This window comes from Lepeophtheirus salmonis, chromosome 4, assembly GCF_016086655.4.
Source record: "Lepeophtheirus salmonis chromosome 4, UVic_Lsal_1.4, whole genome shotgun sequence".
Classification (NCBI taxonomy): Eukaryota; Metazoa; Arthropoda; class Copepoda; order Siphonostomatoida; family Caligidae; genus Lepeophtheirus; species Lepeophtheirus salmonis.
In genome coordinates, this window is record NC_052134.2 from 35910193 (window position 1) to 35936830 (window position 26638).

Consider the following 26638-nt stretch of genomic DNA (forward strand, 5'->3'; position numbering starts at 1 on the left):
ATATGAACATTCTTTTATAAAATAAGGCTACATAATATTATGTGACGGAACAAATCAAACTGCCCTGTGCGTTGAACGAATAATACATACTATGTATAAATATGCAAGCTACTTGATAGAAATTAAATAATATATTAATTACTCCGAATATTTTAATCTTACTCTCCTCCATCAAACAACAGCCGCATAAACATTTCTTCTGAAATTGTCAAAATATTTGAAAAAAATGGAAAAAATATGAATAATAATAATAAGTGTGTCAGGGCAGGACTTTTGGTGCGTAAACACAAAAACAATCTTGAATAAAAATAAAGAAAATGAAAAAAATTACAATTTATTTTTGATATATATATCTATCTATATAGGCCAATATGGCATAGATATATTTAAGTCAATTATAAGCTCTGTATTTAAATTTGTAGGATGAGTTAAGATACCCAAGAATTTTAGATATAGTTTAAAAACTTTTATTTGATTAAAGAGACTTATATTGGCCCGGATATGACCCGTTTTAAACAAAATAAATCCATTTCTTAATCTTTTAATGTCATAATCAATTTTGCTGACTTAAAGTACAATTTGCTGCGCCTCCAAAGGCTTAATAATTCAGACTCAATTTTGAGAAAAAACATTCGAGCTTGCTTTTGTGTTGACGGACCACACATGTAATAATTTCATCATCGAACGATGAAATAATAATATATTTATTGCATAAATTCTTCTCTTTTATTTTTGATTGTAGAAGAGTTAACTTAAGTTTACGGGTAATTAACCCTCTTTAGAGATCATTATACGGATCATTAGCATCGTAATCAGGAATTTTATTGCATTGTCCTGTATCTTTAGTATGTTTCAATGATATACATATACCAATGAAGTTTATATCCATTAATAAAAAAATATGTTCTTATAAATACAAATTTCATTGTCTTATTTTAAGTAGGCAATGATCTAACCTTGAGTAACTCAGAGTCCTCTTCTTGATTAGACGTCTCTAGGATATTGATTTGATCTTTCAGATTCTTGACTTCATCATCTCGCTCTCGCAGATCAGTTTCTAATTCTTCTATTCTAGATTTGAGATTCCGTAGCTCTGCCAAAGCATTAAAATCACAATTGCCTGTAACAAGTAAACATATGTTATATTCGAAATTTTATCATAGCAACAAATAACAAAAATCTGTATTAATATTTTTTTTTATGTATGGGTCATTCCTATTTTTAGGAAACTTTTCCGCGTACACCCTCAGAATTTCATAAAATTGTAAGTAACCGTGTAGGTTATCATCCGCTAACTCCAAAGTTGTTGTTTTTTTTTTTCTAAAAGATGATTGGTTCACTATGTATAGAACACATTTTTTTTAAACTATGGTATATATCAAATTTCAAATAGTCATGAATTTACTGAATCTGTGGTTAAATTTTCAAATAACAGTGTTTCTGAACTGTAAATTTACGTGGGAAACAAAAAGCTCACTTTGGGAGTCACTGCGATAGCAAATAAATATGTATAGAAAAATGTTATTGAATTTTTGGAAAAACAGATTGAGGAAATATAAATTATGGGAATCAAAATCTCTAATTTTTGTAATGAAATACTACAAACCTCTTCCTGCTTCATATTCTATCAGAGAAAATTTCAGTCTTGAATTTTCTTCTTTAAAAGAATGAAGCTGTCTTTTCCACTCTTCGACATTAGCTGTTGATTCTTGAAGTGCTGACGTTAATCGAGCATTATTGCTCTTGAGAGTAGAGAGCTCAATTTCCCACTTTTTGGCATTTGCCGAACTACATAAATCGTGTAAAGTACTTTAGTCAAATAATTAAGTAAATATAATTGACTATACCTTTGAGCCAAAGCAAGCTTCAACCGATCGTTTTCATACTTGAGTTGAGCTTCTCCCGTTAGAGGGGGATTAGATGTTAGTTGTGTAGGAATCTTTTCAGCTGCCCCAATGACTTTCTTTGGACTATCTTGTGGTTGCTAAAGAAAGAGATATGGATATAAAAATAAAAGAAGGTATTTTAGGACAACTACCCCTAGAGACATTTTAATACCGAATCGGCAATTTGTTCTTTCTAGTTAACCCATTAACGGAGAGAAATATTGTTTACAAGTTTTTCTATGAAACTTTTCCATTCAGATATTATGGATGTAAATCAGAGAGAAAATATTTCCCCTGAAAATTGACGTCCTTTGGTCGAGAAAAAGGCTGTTTTCATATTAAAATGCAGGAACAGAAGAGTATTCCAAATGCTTTTCAGTTAATTTGGTAAAAATTTGTGGATAATTCAACCTTAGGTCTGGAATGAGGCATCCTCTATTTTTCAAAAAAGTAGGGGAAAATTAATATTAACAACGAAAGAAGATATTATTACAAATTGTTGAAATTTTTCACAAATACACGAATGTGAATTAATTTAATCTGGCATTGATTGAAGTGAATCGAATAGAGGTTCCCAACCTGTGGGTGGCAACCCAAAATGTATTCTCCTGACAATTTTCCTGGGGTTGCCTAAGGCCTTCTAAAGAGTTCTTTTATGATACCGAATGTTCTTGTGTTGTATTCTCGCGTTGGTATCAATATTCTCTAACTATAATAGTCAACTAAACTAAAATTTATTTAGAAAAATTTCAGATTGCCCATGATGAATTGAGAGACAAGCATTAGGAAAAGAAAAAATAGTGAGGAAATTTTTAGAGTAGGTCTTCCTTTCATATTTGAGCAGGAATTGAAAAGGTACAATGTGTAATTTGTAACAAAATTACGTCAGCCGAATCAATGATGTCCAACATAATAAAACGCTAAAAATCCTAACTTTGCGGCCAGGGGCACCAAGTAGTTTAAGAATAAAGCTGGTGGTGTTAAAAACAGGTTACCAATAACAAAATATGGCAGCCATTGATGCATCATAATTGGTGGCTCTCACAATCACCAAAGCCAAGAAACCTCACACCACTACTGATAAGATGATGCTTCCAGCAACCAAAGACATTATTTGAGTTATGCTTGGAGCTGAATATGTTCATAAATTGAATAATAAATCAAATTTAATATATTACCTTGTTCTAGGTAGCTTCAAGTGACGGAGATTAACCCAACTAATGTTATCCTTGGGATCACCGCAACTCTGCAAATGTTATCAAGGGGCACGGCACCAGAGAGGTTGGTAACCGCTGGAATAAAAAATGACCCTCATCATATTATCACAATAGGCGTTAATTGGTTCAATGCCGTTATACCCTGTTACACTCCTCTGACTAAAATCTTGGTCTCAAATTCATGAGTACGAAAAAAAAATGCTATTATATTTTGATTGTTGCCTCAATTTTGATATTTAGATTCATTCGAAATTGTGTTGTTTTTTTTTTTGTTCTTGTTCTTTTATTTACTTATTTCTCGAAAAAAGTCAAGAAGTTATCAACTTGACTAAAAAAATTTAACGATCAAAATTTTCTAAGAAAAAAAGCAAATTTTGTATATTCCAAAAAATTTACGACTATAATTTTTCAAAAAGTTTGAATATTCACAAATTTATTAAAAAGTGTTTAAAGTTTGTTACAGATACTGGTGTTGTTTTTCAGTTTGAAAATCCTAGACCGGTCAGAGACAGATATGATTTTTAGTGGACCAAATTAATTTGGCCCTTTAAAGAAGTTAGTTCTGTATAGTCTATCCATTTAAATTTTTATATAATAGTCTCCAGCACGGGCCCCCAGTTATGAGATATATACCCTACCTAAAATTGGCCCTCGGGATAGGTGTCCTGATAACGAAATAGGGATGTACATAAAATATAAGACATACTTGTTGTAGACCAGATAGAGACTGACTCCTTTGATGAGCTACTAATTGCGATTTTAGGATATTTGAGTTGGTTACTTCGTTTTGATTTTGATGATAGATATCTGAGTTGACTACCGTTGACGATTGAGTTCCTTGTGGAGTACTTAGAACTATGTTATCGTTAGCGTTAGAGCGAGTAGCAACAGGAGATGCTGAAGCGGATGTGGTTGGGGTTGTTCCGTTAGGCTTGGTTGCTCTTGTAGCCTCTTTCACTTCATGGAATTTCTCTATGAACTAGGAAAAAAGAAGAAATATATTATGGATAAGAAGAAGTAGTTTATCTTTCGTATTGAAGTTAGGGGGTTATATTGGGGTCATTATTATGGGACTTAAAATAAGTCCTTGGAAATTCCCAAATTTTAAAAAGCCCTCTTCAGAGCATTATTTTCATTTAAATTGCAATAAATCACTAAAGTGTATTAAATGAATTCGTTCAGTAAAACTTTAAGCGTAATTCATTGTCATACATATAAGAACACAGCTTAAATGCATTATTATAAAAGATTGGATGTTTATCACGTCGTTAACTTTCTTTACTCTAAAAAGAAAGAAAAACACCCATGATCCATTGGTGGTTAGCCAATTCTTCCGTACTATGGAATTATTATTCAATTATAATTTTTGGCAATGCTTCACAGTTTAACAAGAGTTAATTTGAATTCAACCAATCAACGTGAAGGATGAAAGGGGTTGAGAAAAATCGATAGCTGACAATAAGATACAGTCTATATTTTTATATTATTGCTGTAACGCCGTGATATATCTCCAACATAATGAAATTTGTATAGATGATCGGCTCAGCTTTACAAAGTTTGTTCTATGGGACAGCTTTTGTGTCCGATTCAGACGCGTGCTTAATATTTAGGATGGAACGTTAACATTTAAAGACAAGTGAATCCTTAATTAAGGGGGGTGAGGGGAGAGAGAGAAGTAATACCTTGTTCAATTCAGCCTCTGATGAGAATCCAAGGCCATACACAGTGTTAGCCCGAACGTCCGACCATTGACCAAATTTTTGCGAAGTCTTGGTAAATGTCATGTTAGGAGTTATGGTCGAATTTATAACAGCCTATATATTATATTAGAAAAAAAAGAAGAAATTATTATAAGTCTTATATGCAATATTATTCATAATAAATGACCTTCAATGATATCATCAAATAATCAATATAAAATAAGATTATGTACAGAGTGGCACATCTCAGATTTTTGTAGACAACCAAAGACCTTGTTTACTCTTAAGTAAATGCAATCAAGAATATGTTAGAAATATACAAATGAATTAAAGGTGGAGACATTCTCAGTGCGGGAATCCTCCAAAAGAATTTAACTATGCAGGTTGGAGTCAATCTCGTCAATAGACGTATACAAGTTGAGGAACCACTAGAAAAAATTCCTTGGGAGGTCTAGAGTAATGAGTCTTAGGTTTATAGCCTCAAATGGAGTAAACTGCAACTCATCTGCTTTAAAAAGAGATGCCGGTTAACTACAACTGATTATGTTGACAACATCTTCTATTTTTTTTTTTGACAAGACCAACCTTCTAGAGAATAACACGGCGTTTCAATAGGATACTGCACCAGCCCACTCCGAGACTAAACTTATTCAATGTGGTCTCCATGGTCTCTTCATGTAAACCCTCTATACTTTGCCTTATATACAAACTTAAAAGGCCAATGCCCATCACATATACCCCTCTAACATTAAAACTCTGAAGGCTTTTATCAATGCAGAGTGTGAGATTATGAATGAAAACTTCAGCCACAGATTGAAAGTTATAATTGAGGCCAATGGAGGCCACGTTGAATTTATTAATTTTCATGGTCAGTTTTAGTGTGAGGGGTCTGGGCAAAGAAAAATGTGCGTTCTCTTCCATTACTTTTTTAAGCCCCTAAAATAAATTAAAATGCGGCATCCTTTAATTTTTTTTCGCTTGCAAAAAATATTTTCCAGCATGATAATGACCCAAAACATAACGCCAAAGTAACAAAAGAGGGCTGAAAAAGAAGCTCTTTAATGTGATGGAGTTGTACTACCCAGTCTCCGGACCTCAATCCCATATAAAATCCTTATCAGCGAGCAAACTGACAAAATCAGCAAGTGATCAAATACTTATTTCCTCCATTCCATATATTTAATTTTGAAGGAAATTCTATTCAGCACGGGCCCCGAGTCATGAGCCAGACTTGAGGCAATTGCACTTTTTATAAAAGCTCTGCTTATAAATATACCAAAATAGGTGAATTAAATATCAGATTCCAGATATTCATCGTGATAAGATTTTAATTGTGGGATCGGTCAATAGAGTGATGTGAGGGAAATGATTTAATTAATACAAAGAAAATAATAAAGTATGCAGAAGATGGAAGAAAGGATTCAAGTAATTAACATAGGGACATAATAAATAATTATCAGTACAATGTTTTCTAAGTTTTGCATGTGCTTTAATTAATTTACAAAGCAAATATTTACCATTGTTTTTCTAGTCATACAACATATTGATCAAACCCTTTTTTCCGTTCCGTTCCTTTCCTTATTATTATTTTTTTTTTTTTTCATTTTGCTAAGGGAATTATGCATTTTCTTATTAATACACAAAAGCTTTACACCAACAAAAAAGAAAAAAAAGAATTTCCGCACAAAATATATCATTTACAAAGGCATGTATATGTTAGCCTTATCACCAAAGGAGTACATTTTTGTACCTTAAATTAAATATAACTTACACAATTGATGATATAAATCAAAACATACTCTCAAAATACATAGAACGTGCATTTTTTATCTCCCTTCATTTATTTTGACTAACGTAAGTCTTATTTTTTTCTATTAGGGGCTATGCATAAAGTATGTAGCAAGTAGCATGCCCGGGTTGGTGTTTGGCCCATGGGACCCACAGTTTGGGCTATGATTTTTCAACCTTTTATTTCAACAAAAATTGGTTCGTTCATCACATAGTAGTTTAGTTTATATTACCCCTTTAAAAGTCATATTTCTTACAAAAGAAAGCATTCTTCATGCCAGGCCACACAAGTATCATCACACTTATGGCTCAAACCTTAAGCAAATCCACTTTTTTTAGGCTTCTATGCCACACATTGAATTTCGCATACATTTTGTAAAGCATAGAAAAGATACTCTTGAATTTGATGTGAGGACCTTTTGCTGTAGACTTACAAAGAGCGTATGGTTATGGGTGACGGGGTTTGCCATTTCTGTGATAAGTTGTTATATACAGTGTGGGTGGATAAAAGTAGTGTTGCGTTGGTACTAACTTATTCAGTCCAGTCCAGTCTTAGGACAGGTCCAGAATCCAGATGCTGATTCCGATGTAATTCTAGTAAAAATTTCCGATACCGATTTTGATTCTTTAACATTTTATATAATAGTGAAAAAATACCATATTACTATAAATTTCCAAGAATTAGAATTGATAAAATAAATCTCTTTCCTTTACTTAATATTAATAGTATTCACATTCAAAAAGGAAGGTGATTCCTCTGGCCGCCGAGATTTTTCCAAGGCTAATTTTGCTATGGTAAGCTTTCCTGCATCCCTTTACAAGACTTATTCCCCTAAAATAACAATATCCGCACGGACCGCATGTGTTTAGAACATTTCAGTTAACATTTAGATTGCATTCAATTTGTTTCTCTCCAGTTTTCGAGAATTTTTTATAATAAATTAGTTTATTACAATATTTATAAAGTTATAAGACTCAAGTAACAAATTAATTTGGTCATTTTTATATACTGACGGAAATATTATTTTTTTTTTTTCCTAACTTAGAAAAGTAATAAATAGTTAAATACTAATAATATATAATATTACATAAGAATCGGAATCGCATATTAAACAATATTTTCCCGACGCCCATTCCAGAAAAACACCTGATAAATCGTTCCATCAATAGTAAGAACACCCACAGTGACGGTACACGTGATTGATTTTACCTTATTAAAGCACTGGACCGCGTTCCTTGGTCTTAAATATAGACAGACCCAACATTAGATAGAAGTTTCAATTTAAAATGGTAAAATTACACTAAAAAATAATTAAGAAGGTCATTTCATTATGAGGAAAAACGTTTAGGGGGCAATTTTTGTAAAAATGCAAAAAACTTGAGTATATACTTTATACATGGCCCTCTTAGTAGAATAGTTGTAAAATAAAAGATATAATCGAATTAAAATAATCTTATAATGAATGTATTAAGGTATTTAAAAAAAAAAACTTTCTTAATTTATTATTATTTGGATACTAAAAAATTAACAGATAAATAAATACAAAATCTATTCATTTCAAAACTATTCTACTCTTAAATCAGTAAGAAAATTAAGTTATGGAAATTGTGTAAGAACGTCTTACTGAATTAAAATACTTTCTTTAGGTGATCAATTATTTTTCTATTATTAGAATGATAATCTTATAAATCAATACAGTTAAATTTGCTTTTTGTTTGATTGTCTAGGCCCTAGGGAACTCTCATTTTTAATAACGAGCGTGTGTAGCTATTGCTCAGTGCGTCATACATAAAAGAAAAGTAGATATGTTTAGGGATGTAAATCCTATGCATTTTTTAGCTTACAAATTTGTTGTTATTATTGTTGGCGACTTGAAACATCTTTAATTTTTTCCCCCAGAGCTCCAAGTATGGAGTATCAATGTGTACTCATGAAAAACTGAGGATTTGTTAGGGGTTATCTGCTTTATAAATATAGCTAATTTCTAGTATTGAAACAAAGTTTGCCAGTCTGTCAACACATAATAGTTACGAACAATGCCGGGAACTCTATCTAGTAAATTAATTAATCAAGTTCTTTTTATTCTGAAGGAAGGACATTCATTACACAACTATTATAATTCATACAATTCAATTTTCTTCCTAATATAATATATTTTTTGCTAATAGAAACTTAGATAAAATAACATTTAGTTTGTCAAAAAACCCGAAGAAACCAATTCCACGTATGAATTAAAATGCACTCACCTTCGTAGCTTCAACTGAGATAATCCTATAAAGACCTCTGGAAGAATCATAGAAGAATGAAACACTGACAGCGTTGGTCGATGCGGATATCCATGAGCGTTTTGTCTTTGGATCGATGTGAAAAACATGTGCCTTACAGGAGAATATCGGTTGCTCCCTAAATAGTTATTAAGAAAAGCATGGATTAAATTAGGAGAATTAAAAGAATAAACTTTTAATATAAAAATATAGGTGGGTAGTTGATTTTTTGATTAACTCTCATCAAATAAATTGATTAATTTATCCGCAGTAGTTATTTTTAGTAAATACGTATAATTAACACCCAAAACACAAATAAGTACATATTATCAAGATACCTAAAGACATGGTATATCAATATAGTCGTAAAAAATATGATCGTAGACGAGTGCGATATTTTCTGTAGTTGCAGCTTGAATAGGGGGTTTAATTATTTACCAAAGCTGATATCATTATTCATTAACCCTTAAGGAGGGAACATCTAATTATTGGTTGGGGAGTTAAATGACAAAGTCCTTATAGAATTGAGGATCGAAATGGGGTAACTTCTGCCTATATCCTTGTTAAATACGGAGTGGGGTTGTTTTGTATTCCTTTCCTTCCTCTTATAGCTGCTCACAGTTCAAAAAATAAAATATTATAACAGCTAAGCTGCACTCCACCCAAGCATTTTTCGAATGTCCAGGATGACCACGGTCATTTTCGGTTCCTTTTATTAACATACCGGGAAATCATATTTTTAACACCTATATATAGCAGAAAAACTGTTTTTATACACAGCCAATTTCGAACTTAAAAATCTTTGAAATATAAGAGCAGGGCAAGTGACGACTACACAGGGAGCACTCTAAATTGGACTCTCTAGGTAAGGGATGGAGATAAATTAAATTTATCTTCCTTACTGACTGACGTACTAGAAATATATGATATCAATATATATATTTTTTTCTGAAATAATTTCATAAATAGTTCAATTTTTTCTCACACTTATTTTACATATGGATGTGTAAACCCCCGATATATCATAGGAAAAGATGATCCCAAGAGAGAAATTCTAGTCCGGACTTTCTTAACATTAATTTTATTAGTCTACACTTACATTATTTTATGTAATAGGTACAAGATGGTATCACTAGACAAGCTTGTAATTTGTAAAAAAAATTGCAGAAAATAAGCTGTGATTTGATGAGAGTTAAAATAAAAAAATACTTTAATATTAATTATAGCTGGTACTCCCTTCTCTCTGTTTTACAGTATTCATGCAAATAGATACATACATGTATTTTAATAAATATAAATTAAACTGACAATTGAAAGATTCAATTCTCTTTGATGTATAAAGGTATATCACAAAATATATAGAATAGAAATACATTGATAGAAATGAACATGGACGATATATATAAAGTGTTTGTCTGCAGTTGATTTGTCTACTCTTGCTACTAATTAAGTCAAGTACCTAGTGGAGATATCAAATCAAAGAATAGTTCATATGTTTGGAATAATGAAGGAACAGGAGCGTCCGCAGTACTTGGTTTTTGTTTTTTTTTTTTTTTCCCCAAAAATTCTGTGTACTTCTAAAAAAGGGAATGAAAAAAATTCCAAAATTAAATTTCAAATATAAAAATTGTTTTAAAAAATTTCAAATATTGCAGAAAACTAAATGTTTCGAAAAAAATTTGAAAAATTAAATCAAATTTTTTTGTAAAAAGGACAAATCCATTTTTTTTTTTTTTTTTGGGGGAGGGGCTACAGCATACAAGGGTGCCCCTGACTGTGTCTAGAGTACCGTCAAAATAGGTATTTTGTCATTTTATTTCTAAAAATCACACATTCCATGATAAATATATTTTAAAAAATAAATACATTTTTTTAAAATTATGAAATGTTTTATTTTAAATTCATTTTAGATAAATTAATATAAAAAGTTAACCCTAAAATTCGATCTCAAGTACCAATTAATAATAACCTGTTATTTCAATAGCCAATTGGAGTCAGTGTGACTGTAGTGAGCAGCATATTGTTTATCATTTAACCGCGAAAATAAGTTTGATTACATAAAGAGCAAGGAACAAATAACAATCTCATGGATGGTTTTTCCGCCAGAACTAGACCTGATTGAGTGTGAAATGGAACCTCGAGCTACTTCATTTGAGTCGTCTTATGTCTTGTTCTTGAATTCTTGTATCGCTTGGGTCGTCAAGCTTTTTAAGCCTGTGTTTTTATAGGTTAAATTCATTAATATTATTATATACAGTTCTTATTATACTCTGTTCATTACTGTCTCGTCTAAACATTGCATTATGGCTATGCAGTGTCATTTTTTATAACATTTTACACTAGGGTACCTAATGATTTTATGAATTTTGAAAGGTGCCCTGAATGAAAAAAGTTTGATTTTTTGCCTTTTTTCCTTGTTTTTTTTAAGGAAAGGTTGAGCGATAAAATATATAACACATCGTAATAATACATGAAAAAGGTCTATTTATGTCATTGATTTCTATTCCCAACACTTTTCACTTGAAAGAACAAGAAGAAAAAGCGAATCCTAAATCCTATTGACCCAGTAAAGAGAGTTCCTCCTAGCTCTCTCATCATAAAGCAAGATTCAAGGTGAGGAAAGCCTTTTTTTTTATCCAAGCCATACATTTCATACATAACAAACCATAATAGCAGGTTTCATCACACTTTTTTGGTTTCTCATGGCAACAGAGAAAAAAAAAAGAAGATAACTCAGTTAGAGTAAATATTTGAATTCCAAAAAGGATTAAATTTCAAAATCAATTCTTTTGAGCATTTACCAGAGCCAGAGGTGGGAAAAAGTACTTATATTACTGCAAGTCCAAGTCAAGTCTCAAGTCATTGGTTTACAAGTCCAAGTCCTTTAATATTTTGATCGAGTCAAATTTGAGTACATTCATATTTTGATAGTGTCTCCATATTTATTTTGAGTTCATTTTAAGTCCAAAATTATAATATAGGGTACATAGTGTGAAGGTTTCCTTGAGATCAGTATAAAATAACTTTTGAGTCCAAGTCGAGTCGCAAGTCTTGGCTATCGACTCTCAATTCTTTGATTGTGATATCAAGTCGAGTCGCAAGTCTTCAAAATATGGTCCCAAATCCCAATCTCTGACATTAGCAAATATACGCACAAAGAATTTGGCTTAGATAGATTGTACTTATTCTAACTAGCAGTGTTAATTTTGTCAGACAGGACTAGGTGAAGACAAGACGAAACAGCTTGTTTTCTGTTTGTTTGACTAAAACAAAAATTTCATCTTATAGAAATAAAGGCGAGAAAAAATGTGACAATATGAAAAGAAACAACAAGATGAAACGAAGACTAGATTAAATTAGACGAATCAAAACGTGACAAAGTAAAACGTAACAAAGCGAAACGTGAGGAAACGAAAACGATATATAATGTGATAAAACGAAATCCTTCGTCCGAGTTTCGTATTGTCTTGTCCAGTGAACAAGGAAACTGAAGGCTCCTACCTATAATACACACCCTACCTATAATTTTCTTTAATGAGAATTTTACACGGTAACTACATTTTTGTAGAGAAAGATATTAGGTTTCCGAAGTACCAAATTTATATTCTTGAGTACATCCCATCGGAAGTGATGATTCCATTCAAAATTTTCTAAAAAAATAATAGACATTTCAATTAAATGCATTGCTATATATTATGTGTTAGATTAAAAATTATTGTATTCTTTTATCCACTATTTTTAAGTTTGGGATTGATCCAAAATCATAGTTTCCCGACCATCAATTTAAACCATGAATAATCAATAACGACGTTTAAATCTCATTTATTTGCAAAAATATCCTAGAGGCAAATGTCCTTAGGGGAAATGGTTGTAGGCAAAACAATGTAGGGCGAAAGTATTTAGCGCCCAAAATCATCGATTTTTTAGTTTCGCTTGCCTGAACGCTTAACATTACAGTATAATGTAATAAAATTAATCAATCATTTATTTTTTTCTTGATAAGTGTTCGAAATTGTTTTCACGACTTATTATGTAGGTATACATCGTAAAGCGATGACTACAGAGTAAAAAAGGTTCATTAAAAGAAAAATTATGTAATTCAGCCTATCATATATTTTGTGTATACGTAGAACGTTTATATCAATTATTTTGTTTTAGTTTGAAATTTCATTCCTTTTAAAAGGATTAGGTATATATTTATTAATTATTATGGATGATTAAATATGTATATTAAATTGCTCTTTATTTTTTTCCCTAGAAAATAATTATATAAACTAACTAACAAAATTCCCATTAATTCATTTTCCCCTCTCATCATCAAACTTATTCTAGAAACATATACACAAAATAAACAGATAAATACATACATACACATATATAAAATCAATAATCAAATTAAATTTAATATATTTATGTTCTACAAAAAGCTACCAAATCACATTAAGGGATATTTGGTAAGTACACTTCCAACCTCACTTTATGTTTAATATGATTCTTCAAGGAGGGGAAAAATCACATGATTATTTTTTATCAACACACTTTTTTAGTACATACTTAGAGTTGTAGAAAATATGGAATCTCAGTATGGTTTTAAAATAAACCAAAAAAAGAAAAGGTAAATCTAACAATTTGAAGCAGAAAATGTTGGCAAAAAATTATTTGTAAGGTTACTTATAGCCCCCCCCCTGTAGTTGAGGGCTTGAGTTTGAAAGAAAAACGGCGTAGCTGTAAGAAGCTATGAGAAAACGCAAGGAACAAATCATAATCCAAACTTCGATGTCAAGCTTATGTTCAACTGCAAGTCCAACAAGGACTACCTCCTATAATTCCCCAAACAAATCTTCTGTCTTTCATAAAAACACGCACTTTATGCTTAGATGTTCCTTCCTCAAGGATTAAAAAAATAATGATAATAGCTTTGATAAAAAAAAAAAACACTTTACAGGTTGCAACTACAAGAAGTTTCGCTCTCGTCTAAATTCATATTTTTTTACAATTCTATATATACTAATAGTGCTGTTTAATATATACGTACTATAGTCGTATTGTGGTACTGATGCATTTTAGACATTACCTTAGTAAACAAAATATTAGAAGTAATTCTTGTAGCCCCATTACGTCATAAAAAACAGTACCACGGATGAAATAACTAATCAAATGTTTGAACGACAAAATTGTCCTTTATAAAAGTGAGTATAAATGGAAAAGTTTGTTATGAGGTCATCATATTTCAAAACTAGTTTTGTAGAAGCCACTGTAGGTTGATTACATATTTAGAGATTATGGTTTGTAAAAGGATATGTAATCATACTTTTTACAGGTTTAATATTGATCTACAATTGAACCATATTTATATTTAAATGTGGTTACCCTTCTTCTTAGCAACTTGGAGGATAGATACACTTTCTCACTCACTTGCAGCTAGTACTAATGATGTAAATCGTGGACGGTTTTTCTTGGAATTGGTCATCTGAAGAAATAATTTTATTCTCCTTAGCAACTCCTCAGTAGTTAACTTCTTTTTATAGTTCATTCAATTATATTCAAAATCCGATTGAACATTCGCGTGTGCTCATAAAAGATACAAGGCAACCTTGAGGATTTATTGCAGAGTTGTAAATGTAAGTCCTTTTTGTACTCAGAGTAGAGTTGAGGATCAACATCGGAGCCATTCTCACCAATGTCCTTCCCCCCCCCTCGTCACAGTGGATTGTAGCTGATCTCATGAAACATCGTGACAGCTAAGCTACTCTCCTCCAAAACATTCTTCAAATTATCAGGGTTACCATGTTGATTTTACGTTTCTTTTTTTTAACATCCCCAAAATAAACACTATCTTCATAACTAGCTAGTACACACAACGTCTTCAAGAATCATTTACGTCCACGACTGGCATCAGGGACTACGACTCAAGTTAAAAATTGACTATTGTATACACTTAAAAATACAACAGGATGTGATGTGTAACACATAATAATGTATTTATATTGACATGAAATGTATGTTATTCTAGCCTGATTAATATTATATTGAGAATAACAAAAATCCTTTGTAAGTCTAAAAGAGATGTCATCCATTAGTATTGAATTAATGATGTGCTACATCTATCAGATAGGACAGTTGTAATTACTATATTTTTAAGGAAAAAATAAAGACAAAATAACAAAATATAAATAAATACATATATTCTGTTAAAATATGTATACGACTTTGCAATTCATTAGAAATGAAGAAGAAAATACTAGAGGGAATAATGCCTCATTTATCATAATGACATCAAGAAAAGTATCTGGTGCTTTGTAGTTTCCATATATTTATCTTTGTACTGGGTATACAGGGTAGGAAATTGAAATTAACACACTCAAATGATTTAAAATTCTAGGGATTTTAAGTGACTGACTTCAAAGTTCCAGATATTTATTGTTTCTATGAAGTATCAGCTAGCAGTAAAAAAATGTGATAAGAGTGGGAAATAGGGCATACATAGGGTCACAACTTTAATTCTTGGGAGTCATAGTCCAATGGAATTTTCAAATGTAATTGAAAGACAGGAAGACTGCTTATAAGATAATAATGTATAATTCTCGGATGGCAATGTAATCTTCCAACATCAGGATGGAGCTCCTGTATACACAGCCAATATTACCAAAAATATCAATTTCTGGGAGGAAAGAAATTGGCCAACATAAAGGGCTAGACGCAAATCCCCTCAACTATTCATTATGGTCATATATTGAGATTAAGTCATTTAAGAAGTGACTTAGGAATAAAGTGGTCGTGAAAGTAGCTGTAAATAGGGCATAGATTAGAACGAAGTCGGCCTACATACGCAAAACCTGCGCCGCGTTATTAGTCCCATAGCCACAGCTGATGATAGCAGAATTGAATTAGTATATACCAGATCCTTTGATATAATTTGTTATGAATTTTTTTATAACTATTTTTGTAATATTATGTAAAAATTGTAAACGGTGTAAATTTCAAGTTTACACCTATATATGGTTCCGGGTAATTCCCATATATTACCAGGGAAAACGGGTAACCTGCAAGTAATTACTCGGCGGTAGGTAAAATTTAAAAAAAGTATTTGAATCCTTATTTTTTGTAGGCTACCCATTTTTACCGGGGTATTTCTCATATATGTATCACTATTGACGGCAATTTATAATCCTTCCATTTTTTTATGAATATTTACGACAGGGACAGTCTTTTCAAAGCAAAGTTTATATCACAAGAAAATGATGCCACAGAGTAATTTGAATTTGACAACAGAAATTTCGACTTCCTCATGGTGTCTACAATTTGAGATCATGTAAGTTTTTGATTGGATAGATGGCACACTTGTGGCCATTATTGTACATCAAAGAAGAGTTCAAGTAGAGATTCGTGACTCTCTGTCCATTCAACGGGGGCGTAAATAATATTTCTGTTTGTGCGTACTTGACAATATATATTATAAAAATTATCAATTCCAATGTATTTATTTGCTACACCTTGTTCTTCATATAGTAAAAGTGTGTACATTTTCCCGCCACACCCGGTATATTGTACTTCGATACAGGAATGTACCACCATTACAGTCATACCAAAAAACACATATCAGTGCATTACTCTGATTATAATGCCATAATATATGTTTATTAGCTATCATTACTCTTATTTTTACAAGGGACTACTTTCATTGGTATATACGTAGGTGTTGTATCATCAACACAAAATACAAAAATAACTCTTGAATATTAAGGAATTATTACGCAGTATCATTCATTTTGTATTCCTCCTTTTCTTTACTATATGTAGTTACAATAGCAATTACAATAATTATGACGTAAACTAATCCTGAATAATGTTGACAGTTCTACCTAATAGAGTTGAACTCGAATTTAAAAATTTAAACTCAAGTTTTTGAATTATGTATCGAGTAAATGTGTTCGTGTTAGGACAATCTAAAGTTTTAATCATATTTTTAATTATAAATATGTATTAGGGTGTAGTGTAATGACGAAAATAAGGAATTTGGTATCCCTGGATATTTTGCATTTTATTCTTATAAACAAGAAAATTGAGTTTTGATTTGAAAATCTGTAAATGTTGAATAAAAGGAAATTTTGATGTTGTTTCTATTAAGTTATCGATTTGAATCCAATTACAAGATTTTATTTTATTAACTATTATAGATGAAATACATATTTTGCAACAATACTTAACCAAGCAAGCTGCCAATATATAAATATACTCTTTTGATACCGCATATAACGCAGATTTATTTAAACGTTTCTCTTCATTTTGACTACTCAAATCTCGTTTTTCGATAACGAATGAAAAATATATTATAACTAAATATACTTTCGTTGTTCATTTATGTAAAATAAGACACCCTATTTTATCAATTTATAAATTTGAAGTATGAAAACTGTGAATTAAACTCTTAAAAATACAACCTTTTATATATTATAAATATTATATCATATATTATTTCTCTTGTTTAGAGGAATAAAATGCAAAATAAAAAATATCCAGTCATACGAAATTCCCAACTTTTGTCATTTCAGCACAGTCTAATACATATATATATTAATTAATTTATTATTATTAGTATTTTTTTTTGAGGGGGGGATAGGTTTTTTGAACCTTAAAAAAAAATTAAATGTTTTGGAAACACATCTAAAACAATAAATTTTTGGCAAAATTTTCAAAAATCCATAGCTATTCAAACAAAAATTAATTTTTTTTTTGAGAAAAATTTCAAAGATCCATAGCTATTCACAGAAAATTATTTCTTTTGGAAAAAGAAAATTGAAAAATCATATTTCATATATTTAATTTTCAAGTAAAAAGGAAAATTCTTTAATTTGGGTGGGAGGCTTCAGCTCCCTAGTGTAATATTTAACTATGCTTAACGCCTTTAACAGATAAAAAATTCTGGTTAAGACTAATACTTTGTATAAATATGAATCACGAGGTCATCGTTTCACCAATTGCTTTACAGTGCTTGGGACAATTTAAGACACTATGGAAAGAGTGGACATCAAAGATTTAGTCTAAAATTTATAAAATATATGTAAGACTGAAATGTTCCCAACCTTGCGTGATAAAAAGGAAGAATTCTATGAGTTCATACATGAAATAAAAGGAAAAACTTGTTGGGTCATAAAATTAATTATCTATATTTATTATGGAATAAATTACTTATATTAAATCTTTCATTTTTTAAAAATTAAAATCTACCGACTATTTTCAACCACTCAGATGGGCGAAAAAAAATATATATAACTCCTCTGATAATATTCATGTTCACTCTTCTCCCTCCCTAAGTCCTTTAGAACAAGGATTCTCAAACTTTTTTAAGTGATGTACCACTTGTAAAATATTTATTTAACCCAAGTACTCACTTACCAGTACACATAATTTTTTACCTTCAGTGTCAGAGGGGTTTGCGGGGTTCTACTTTGAAGGGGGTTATGTTTTTTATAATTTTTTTTTTTTTGAAAATAAGTCCAAAAATTAAAACTTGTCAAAAATATTTCAAAAATCCATAGCTATTCTCAGAAAAATAAATTTTGTGTAATTTTTTTTCAAAAATCCATATCTATTCTCAAAAAATACTTTCTTTTTTGGGGCAAAAAACGTAATTTATATTATTTAATTTAATTTTTATTGATTATTTATTAATTATTTTAATTTTTATAAATTACTGATTGATTTAAAATTTTATTAATTATTTTTTATTTTAATTTTTATTAATTATTTTTTATTTTAATTTTTATTAATTATTTAAATTATTTATTTATTTTATTTTTATTAATTATTTAAATTATTTATTTATTTCATTTTTTATAATTTCAATCATAAAATTTTTGGAGAGAAATTTAAAAATCTATATCTAGTCACACAAAATTAAATTCAATTTCAAAGATTAAATTTTTTGAAGAAAAAAAAATTCAACATTAATTTTTTTGAAAAAAAAATTTAAATATTAATTTTTTGAAAAAAAAAAAAAATAATTCCACGATTAAATTTTCTAGTAAAAAAATTCCTTTATTTAGGGAGACTACAGCCCTTCCAGGCCACATTCTACGGACCCCCATGAGTTAAATACCACTTGCAAAATATTCTTTCAAAATTTTAAGTGCCCCTAGAGTGCCTCAAAGTACCCCGAGGGGTACGCGTACCCCAATTAGAGAACCACTGCATTAGGAAAATCTACAAATTTTTGAGATTTAACAATTTCACATTTCACTGCCGGTATATTAAAAAAAAAATTGACGCCATAACTAGTGTTGTCTCGGTCCTTTTCAGTCCCTTCAGTCGATCCTTAAAAAAAGTAATACTGATCCCTCATGACGTTATTAAGGGTGTTCTTTTATTTATATTTAGTTATAATAGAAAAATTATATAACTAAGTAAAAATAATCGTTGTTCATTAAATTGCATTATAATGTATCTTTTTTGACTTAATAAACCATCGACATTTTAATGAAAAATTCCCAGGACATACAGTTAATGACCGGTCCTAAGATTGGACTTGACTGGACCGAATAAATAAGGACTGGCACAACACCAATCATAACTAGTGTTGTGTCGGCCCTTATTTAGGACCGCAACCCAGTCCAGTAAGGTACCATTCAGTCCAGTCACACTTGTTGGTACTTCAAGAATGTAAAATAGATCCCTCGTGACGTCAATGAGAGTGGTTTTTTTCCCGTTTTTTTTTTAATACTCCGTTATATAATAGTTATATAATAGAATAAATTATACAACAAAGTAACATATTTCATATATCTTATTTGGTTTCATAAAACATCAATATTCATATGAAAATTCCAAGGAGCGACGGTTAAGGACTGGTCCCAATGACTGGAAGTCCGAAGGACCGACAAGACCTGTCTAGAGACTAGACTGATAAGGATCTCCACAACACTAATCATTACTCTGACAATTTAAAAAATGTTAGAAAGGAGAACAGATTAGGTGTCATACACTTAATTGCTTAGATTTGCTATAATCAGGAATCGGAGGAAGGAAATAAACACAGATCCTATTCAATCACAAGCTCGTCCGAAATATAACTATTTGAAAACTCGACTAAACTCGAATTCGATTGATTAAAAATATTCTACATTTTTATTGAGTAATTCCTTATAAAAAACCTAAAAAAAGGTTGTTTTTTAAATTCTAATTGGCTCCTAGTTTTTTGACTGCCTTATTGAGTTAGTCAAATAAACTTATTCATGAAGCTTAGATTTTATTAATTGAATGATTTTTTTGATTTTTTGCATGATGCCTTTACTCTCACTCGCCTTGACTCAATACTCAATATTCATTTACTCGAACTCGATATTTATAACTCGAATCCAACACTATTTGTTATGATTAATAATAAACATTAATGAAAAAAATTATTACTTCCAAGAACTACATATTTTTGATAAGGAACTTGAAGGAATGTTTGTTTCTTTTATAATAAATAGTTTGTATAATATAAATTTATGTATGCAGTAGGGTTTCTCTCTCGGGATCCCGGTATTTCTCGGGATTTTACACGGGATTTATGCTATATATATATATATTCTTTTTCCAAATTTACATAACTATAATGAACATCATACAGTGGAGGAGAACAACAGTTGACATGAACTAATGCGATATCAGCACCATTAAGAAATCTATACTTGTCTATGAGATAGCTTAAAATGTATAACTTGTTCTTAAAATAAAATAAAAAATTTACTAATCTCCAGATACTTGCCATAGCTTAAAAATGTGTTTCCCGGAATCCTGCTCAGAGATAATTTCCCGGGAAATGAGAAACCCTAGTAAATATGTATGTTTATAAAAGGATTCAGAAAAGGACTTAATAGTCGAAAAAGAACAAAGAAAAATGCATTTCTTATCCTTTGTTTGTTAGGGGGGCTTATTTTTCAAAGGGGGAATTGATTGTAAGTGAAAGGCGAAGGGGAATTATACCGCAAAGGGTTAAGCTTCTTTTTTCACTTGGTATGAGCATATGAAAAGTTTTTTTTTGTAAGATCTAAGTAGGTACGATTTGTACCTAATATCAAAGAAAGGGGGCAATTTGATATGGAGGGAAGAATTGACGAATCATTTTGTAGTGTGCTAATGAAGTATCAATCATTGTTATTGATTAATACATTTGTAATCACGGCGTTACTTTGCTAATACAAGTGTAATATAGTGTTTTGTTTTTTTGTAAGCTGTTGATTTTTTTTACTTTTTTTGAACTATTCAAACACGGCGTTATCTCATTAAAACAAAAATTTACACTGTTTGTCGAATACCAATTTTTCTGCTTCTTTTCTCTTAAATAGTTTTCTTAGCGCGGATTGGTTAAATGTGATTTGTTCAGGTGTGTACAGTTCCACACACTATTTTTTAATAATTATTCCATATTTGGGAAGAATGATCTAACTACCAACTGATTTTGGGGCTTTTCCCCTGCTTATTATAGGAAAAAAGCTTGCTTAATACCTTAAAGGTAGCAACGTGAAATATATATTTTACTTCACTATTTTCTTAAGCTACCGTGAACAATTACTATATAGAATAATAATTCTATAGTTTGGTAATTGATCATGGAATTCTAGATACATGGAAGTTTATTGACGTTATTTTGTTTTCCTTTTTTTTCCCACATGAGTAATAGATCTTTCTTCTAATATATATTTCATAGAATTACAATTCTTATTCCATAATTTTTATAAGATACTTTCTTCGTTGTTAATTCTTTGAAATTAAACATACTGAACGATATCTGCGGCAAGAAACAAGTTTTTTGTTTAAAATTTAAAAAATTAAATTTTTGTCTAAAAATAATTGTGTAAATTACCAAAAAAAAGTGAAGAAGGCCAATTTTTGCTGAAATTTGTAGTTAGACTTTTAAAAAATGTGAAGCACATTTCTTTTCCAGTGTTCAACACATTTTTTAAATTACAAGGTTCTTGGAAATATTGAAGTATTTATACTTCAAATAATATTTTAGAGAGGAATAATAAACTTTAAATTTAAAATTGTAACAAAATATTGATTCAATCTACAAGAAAAATAAAACAACATAGGATAAACATATACACAAAATCCCATTCAATTTTTCTTCTAACATTTGTAATATTATCTCGTATGAGTCTAGAGTCCTAAAACATGTACTATGCATGCGCGAATATTTTGCCCAAAACATTTTTGTCCAACACGGGAAAAATGATTAGCTTATTTGATGATGATTCATGTTGCAAAAATATGTCATTATTATTCTTGTTACTCTTATTTTAAAAGATAAATGGTTAATTATTAACCAGGAATTGTAATCAATAAGTCTTGATTAATTAATTCGGATGATTATAAGAATACTTCAACAGTTGGCTCGAACCACTATTACAAGCGATTTAACAAAAATCATGACAATTGCCCAATAAATCACGGCGTTACCTCTTTAACACAAAAATATACAGTTTATTTGGTTGTCTGCTACCAATGTTTGGATTGCTTGGGTCCATATTGTTTTACAAAGGGACCTGTGCTCCATGTGTAGTGTAAGTTACTCGTCTATTGTATCTTGAGAATAATTGAGTCAGACGATAGTTATTTAATGAAAACTTGATTATTGCAATTTGTGGCAATTAATTTAACATTTATTCTGTTAAAATTGGAGTATCATGAATGGAAATTATGATTACATAGTATTGCAGAATGAATATTCATAAATCAATTTATTATTTTTTTCGGCAGATTGTTTTAGAACCGTCTTTATGAATGTCTGTTCGGTGAAAAATAAATAAACATACAAGGTTCACACTACCAGATAAATCTGGCATTCGTTTCAATTACATTGAAAGCGCATATACGAGATACTCAAAGAATACTAATTTTTTAATCTATACGTTGAAAATAAAATTCATAATATTACACCAGACAATATAACTACGAAAATAAAAGATAAAAATAGTAATACAATTTCAAAAATATCGATTCTCATTCAAATAAAATTCGTGCGGAAAATCATTAATCGGGCCTAAAATTACCTTAGAACGTCATATAGGCATAAATTAATGAGTATTATGATATAAAAAACCCATAAACAGCCCCAATAAATAAAGTGAGTAAAATTACAAATTGTAATTAAAAAAATGTGAGGAAGACCAATCTTTGTAAAAATTTGTAGTTTGACATTTAAAAATGTGAAGCACAATATATTCGAGCCCCAAAGTTATTTATTTGTCCATGGTTATTAAATCTTAAGAAATTCTTCAACTATGGATTTATGAATCTGATCCACTTTCTTTTCATAATAATATCTTCCTAAATAAGATGTAGCAATGGATAAAATGTATAACTCTTTTGCAAAGTCCATAACAATTCCCTAAACACAATAAGATCTCCATCCATTGAAAGTTTATACAATAATGCAACATAGGTCTCCAGAGTATATACATAATATATTTCGAACTCAGGCCTCACTGAGAAGAGGATTTCTCTTGAGATTTGGATATTTATATACATACATATACATTAGGGTATACGTTTGGACTTTTTTTTCTTTCCAAATTGATTTCCTGTAGTGCCAGGGTATTAACTTGTTTAAAAACGGGGACAGATCACATAGTTTTTTTGGACCGGCTTTGCCCGCACAATATAGTGTTTATCTAGAAATTGGAGACAGGGAAAGAGGGAAGTTGAAATTCAATTATTCCAACCTTTTAATAATAATGAAATAACTTTGCGAAGAGAAGCGAATGATTTATTATTGGAGCGAGGGATCTCGACTCTTTCGAGTTATTCGGAAAAGAGCACTTTTGTCACTTATGGAGAATAAAGGGATCCATTGACTTTTCTTGTAGTCATCTTTAAAACTGTTTCATAATTGTATTTAACATTAATCATGATGGCATCATTGTGTTCAGCCTTCAGGGATATCTTCCAACTACTTTCAAGATCCTCTAAAGTGCTACTTGTCCAAATAACTCGAAAGATTCCAGAACTGCATAAACTGATATTGGAACTGGAATTAGCAGCTTCATTACCTTATAAGAAAATTGACCCTTCGATGACGTTAACCACAAATATTTAAAGCTAAACTCGTCCACAAAATTGTCTTTCATAATAAAACAAAAATATGAATAGTTTTTTATAAATAAACTAATTTATGAGTTAGCCCCCCAAACAAAAACTCTATGGACGTCCTTTTAAATACATATCAATTTACCTTAACAGCATTTTGTTATATATTTTTAGACGAAAAAATATCGAAATTTACCTAAGTAACCTAAGTTACCTATATTGGTAGTGGAACCAAAAAAAAAAAAAAAATGGTACAACACAAGACTGCACAATCAATGATTATTTCTGCCGAGGAACATCAAGAAATCCCTATCTGCAAAATTTCTCTACTGTATTTTTTTTTTTTTTTTTTGCATGGTAAAGGCAATTGAAAAGATCAAAAAGAGGGCATTTTTGGCTTAAAATTCGACTTTTTCAGACGACTTGCTATTATAAAATGTAGAAATTATCGAAATACGGGGCAAATATTGTGATTTTATTATACCATAGGACATATAGGCTTAATGTTAAAACTCGGGCCAAGACAGATTTTTTTTCCACCCCATTTTGGTCTTAAGTAATTTGTTCTTCCCAATTTGGACCGATATTTCGATCCAGACCGCGATAGCAGGCCTTAAACCTAACTTAAATCCTTTTCAAATCGTGGACCGATTTTTCGGTCTCAATCTAAGAACAAATTTTCTCCATTGTCCTAATTTATGAGTGGTACAAATATGATTTATGCCACACATTTAACTTCATATGAAATGATTATGCCGATGTTCACAATTTTGAAGCACACATGGGGTACTCAATAGAATTGGTCAAGATCGAATTTTAAATGACACTGATTTTTTTGTAATAATGATCAAAACCGATTATTTTTAATTTCTATGAAATTGGCAATGACAATGGAAATTAAGATCTTTAAAGGACCGAATTAGTTAGTTCCACTTTTTTAAAACTAAAAAAATAAATATATATATTTACTATAATACTATACTTCAATAATAGTCTAACATTTTTGAGAAGCAATCCTGTTGTTTCAAAAGACTCTCGAGTGGTACTTTTTGTAGTTGTAAAGTGAACATGATTTTTTATTTTCGAAAGCTGATATCCAGTAATTCCAGCCAATATGTCCTTGCTATATAAGGAGTGGGATTTGTGTTTATTTTCTTCCTTTCACTACCACTTCCAGATAATATAATAAAACGTCATGAAGCGTCTCTCCTCAGCAGCTGGATTAGTATTTATCTTTCACTTTTACGAAGAAAATTACCAAATAATCTATATGATATGGTCCGTCAACATAGAAAAAATGCAAGAATAATTTTTTTCAAAATTGAGTCTAGATTACATATTTTGTAGTTTTCAACAACCCATGATGAATCATTGTTAATTTCTATCAACAAATTATTATTCTGATTAATCCTTTGTAGGTATCGCAAATTGCATTTAGATTAGCAAAAAGACATCTTCACAATGTAATAATTCGAATTTCATAGATTTTATTTGAAAAGGGGCATAATACCAGGGCAAATTATGTTTCACAAATCAAATTAAGTTTATGAACCTTAGTTCACATTCTGGGGTATCTCAACTCCATCTAAAAATTTAAAACTAGCAATATACCGAAATATGTCTATAAAATAGTGAATATATGTATGACGTAAAAAAATAAAGAAAACCTTTCGATTTTTCTTTATTATTGTTCGGGATAGTTTTTGTGTTAACGCACTGCATATATAGTTTATCAGTCGTAAATACCAACAGACGTAATAGATAAGGTATATTAAAAGATCAAAATCAAATGATATCCTCAACGTATAAATTTGACTGTCCCATTTTCGGGTTAATATTTTTAGTATTTGGTTGATGAGTAAAGAATATTATTCCTCTTGTTTTTAATTATGAAAATGTTTCTGGTGCGACAATAAAATTAAATAAAACATTATAAAATGTAACAAATTGTAACATTGTTTAGGATAAATCTAAGAAATAAGCATTTATCTAATAGAAAAAGCTTGTGTCAGAACTCTATTATCATATATCAGAGATTAATTAAAATCTTTTAAAAGTTACCATATTGAGAAAAGATTACAAAACAAAAGGTAGTTGCTTAATTAATAAATAAGCTTTTTAATTATCAAGAGGAAAATAAGGGAAAAAGTACAAATTCAAAGTACAGCAACAACAGTCTTTATAAACAAAACTTTTTTCCCTTTCTTCTGTTGATGTCTCAAAGAAGAAAAGGAAAAACACTGTATACATATGTAGAGACAAGTAGTTCTTATTTATTTAGAAAGTAAATTACCCTTTTCTCTCAATGTACTCGTATACCAGATCTGATAAAAAAGAAAACATTATTTTCCAACTCCGAATTCGATTTTCATTCGATCCTTATATTTATTTATGATTATGTTTGTACAAATGTCAACAACGTTTGGATTGTTGGTTTGTTTTTGACAAGTTTGACATCTTTTGGTTGTCTCCATAATTTTCTATTTTGACAAAAAAATGGACAGAAAAAATCAATTTAGGGGAGAGTTCTTCAAAAACTTTTGAAACACACCAAAAGATGCTCAACCTTTTTATCTGTCAAAAAAGTAAAAAAAAAAAAATAAAAAAAAATACACAATGGTAGCTCAATTCACAACGCGCACGGAAGAAAATATTATCATGACTTCAATGCGCGTTCTCGTCTCGGTCTCCTAGAAAACCCCAATAAAGT

The 26638-nt window shown here is 30.3% G+C and overlaps 1 protein-coding gene across 2 annotated transcripts in view; it reads right to left on the reverse strand.

The window, feature by feature from the left end:
• Nucleotides 1–26638, reverse strand: part of homer (protein) — a 35608-nt gene that overhangs the window by 1574 nt on the left and 7396 nt on the right. Inside the window, exons 1-7 of one of the 2 annotated variants that reach the window (XM_071887862.1) lie at nt 14272–14790; nt 8839–8995; nt 4786–4917; nt 3810–4082; nt 1848–1984; nt 1607–1788; nt 957–1120 (exon numbers count right to left, since the gene is read on the reverse strand). In XM_071887862.1, coding sequence (XP_071743963.1) covers nt 957–1120; nt 1607–1788; nt 1848–1984; nt 3810–4082; nt 4786–4887 — 858 coding nt within the window. In that variant the 5' untranslated portion in view covers nt 4888–4917; nt 8839–8995; nt 14272–14790. Of the gene's footprint in view, nt 1–956; nt 1121–1606; nt 1789–1847; nt 1985–3809; nt 4083–4785; nt 4918–8838; nt 8996–14271; nt 14791–26638 lie in introns of those variants that run through there. The other variant, XM_040709984.2, reaches the window with a different exon arrangement.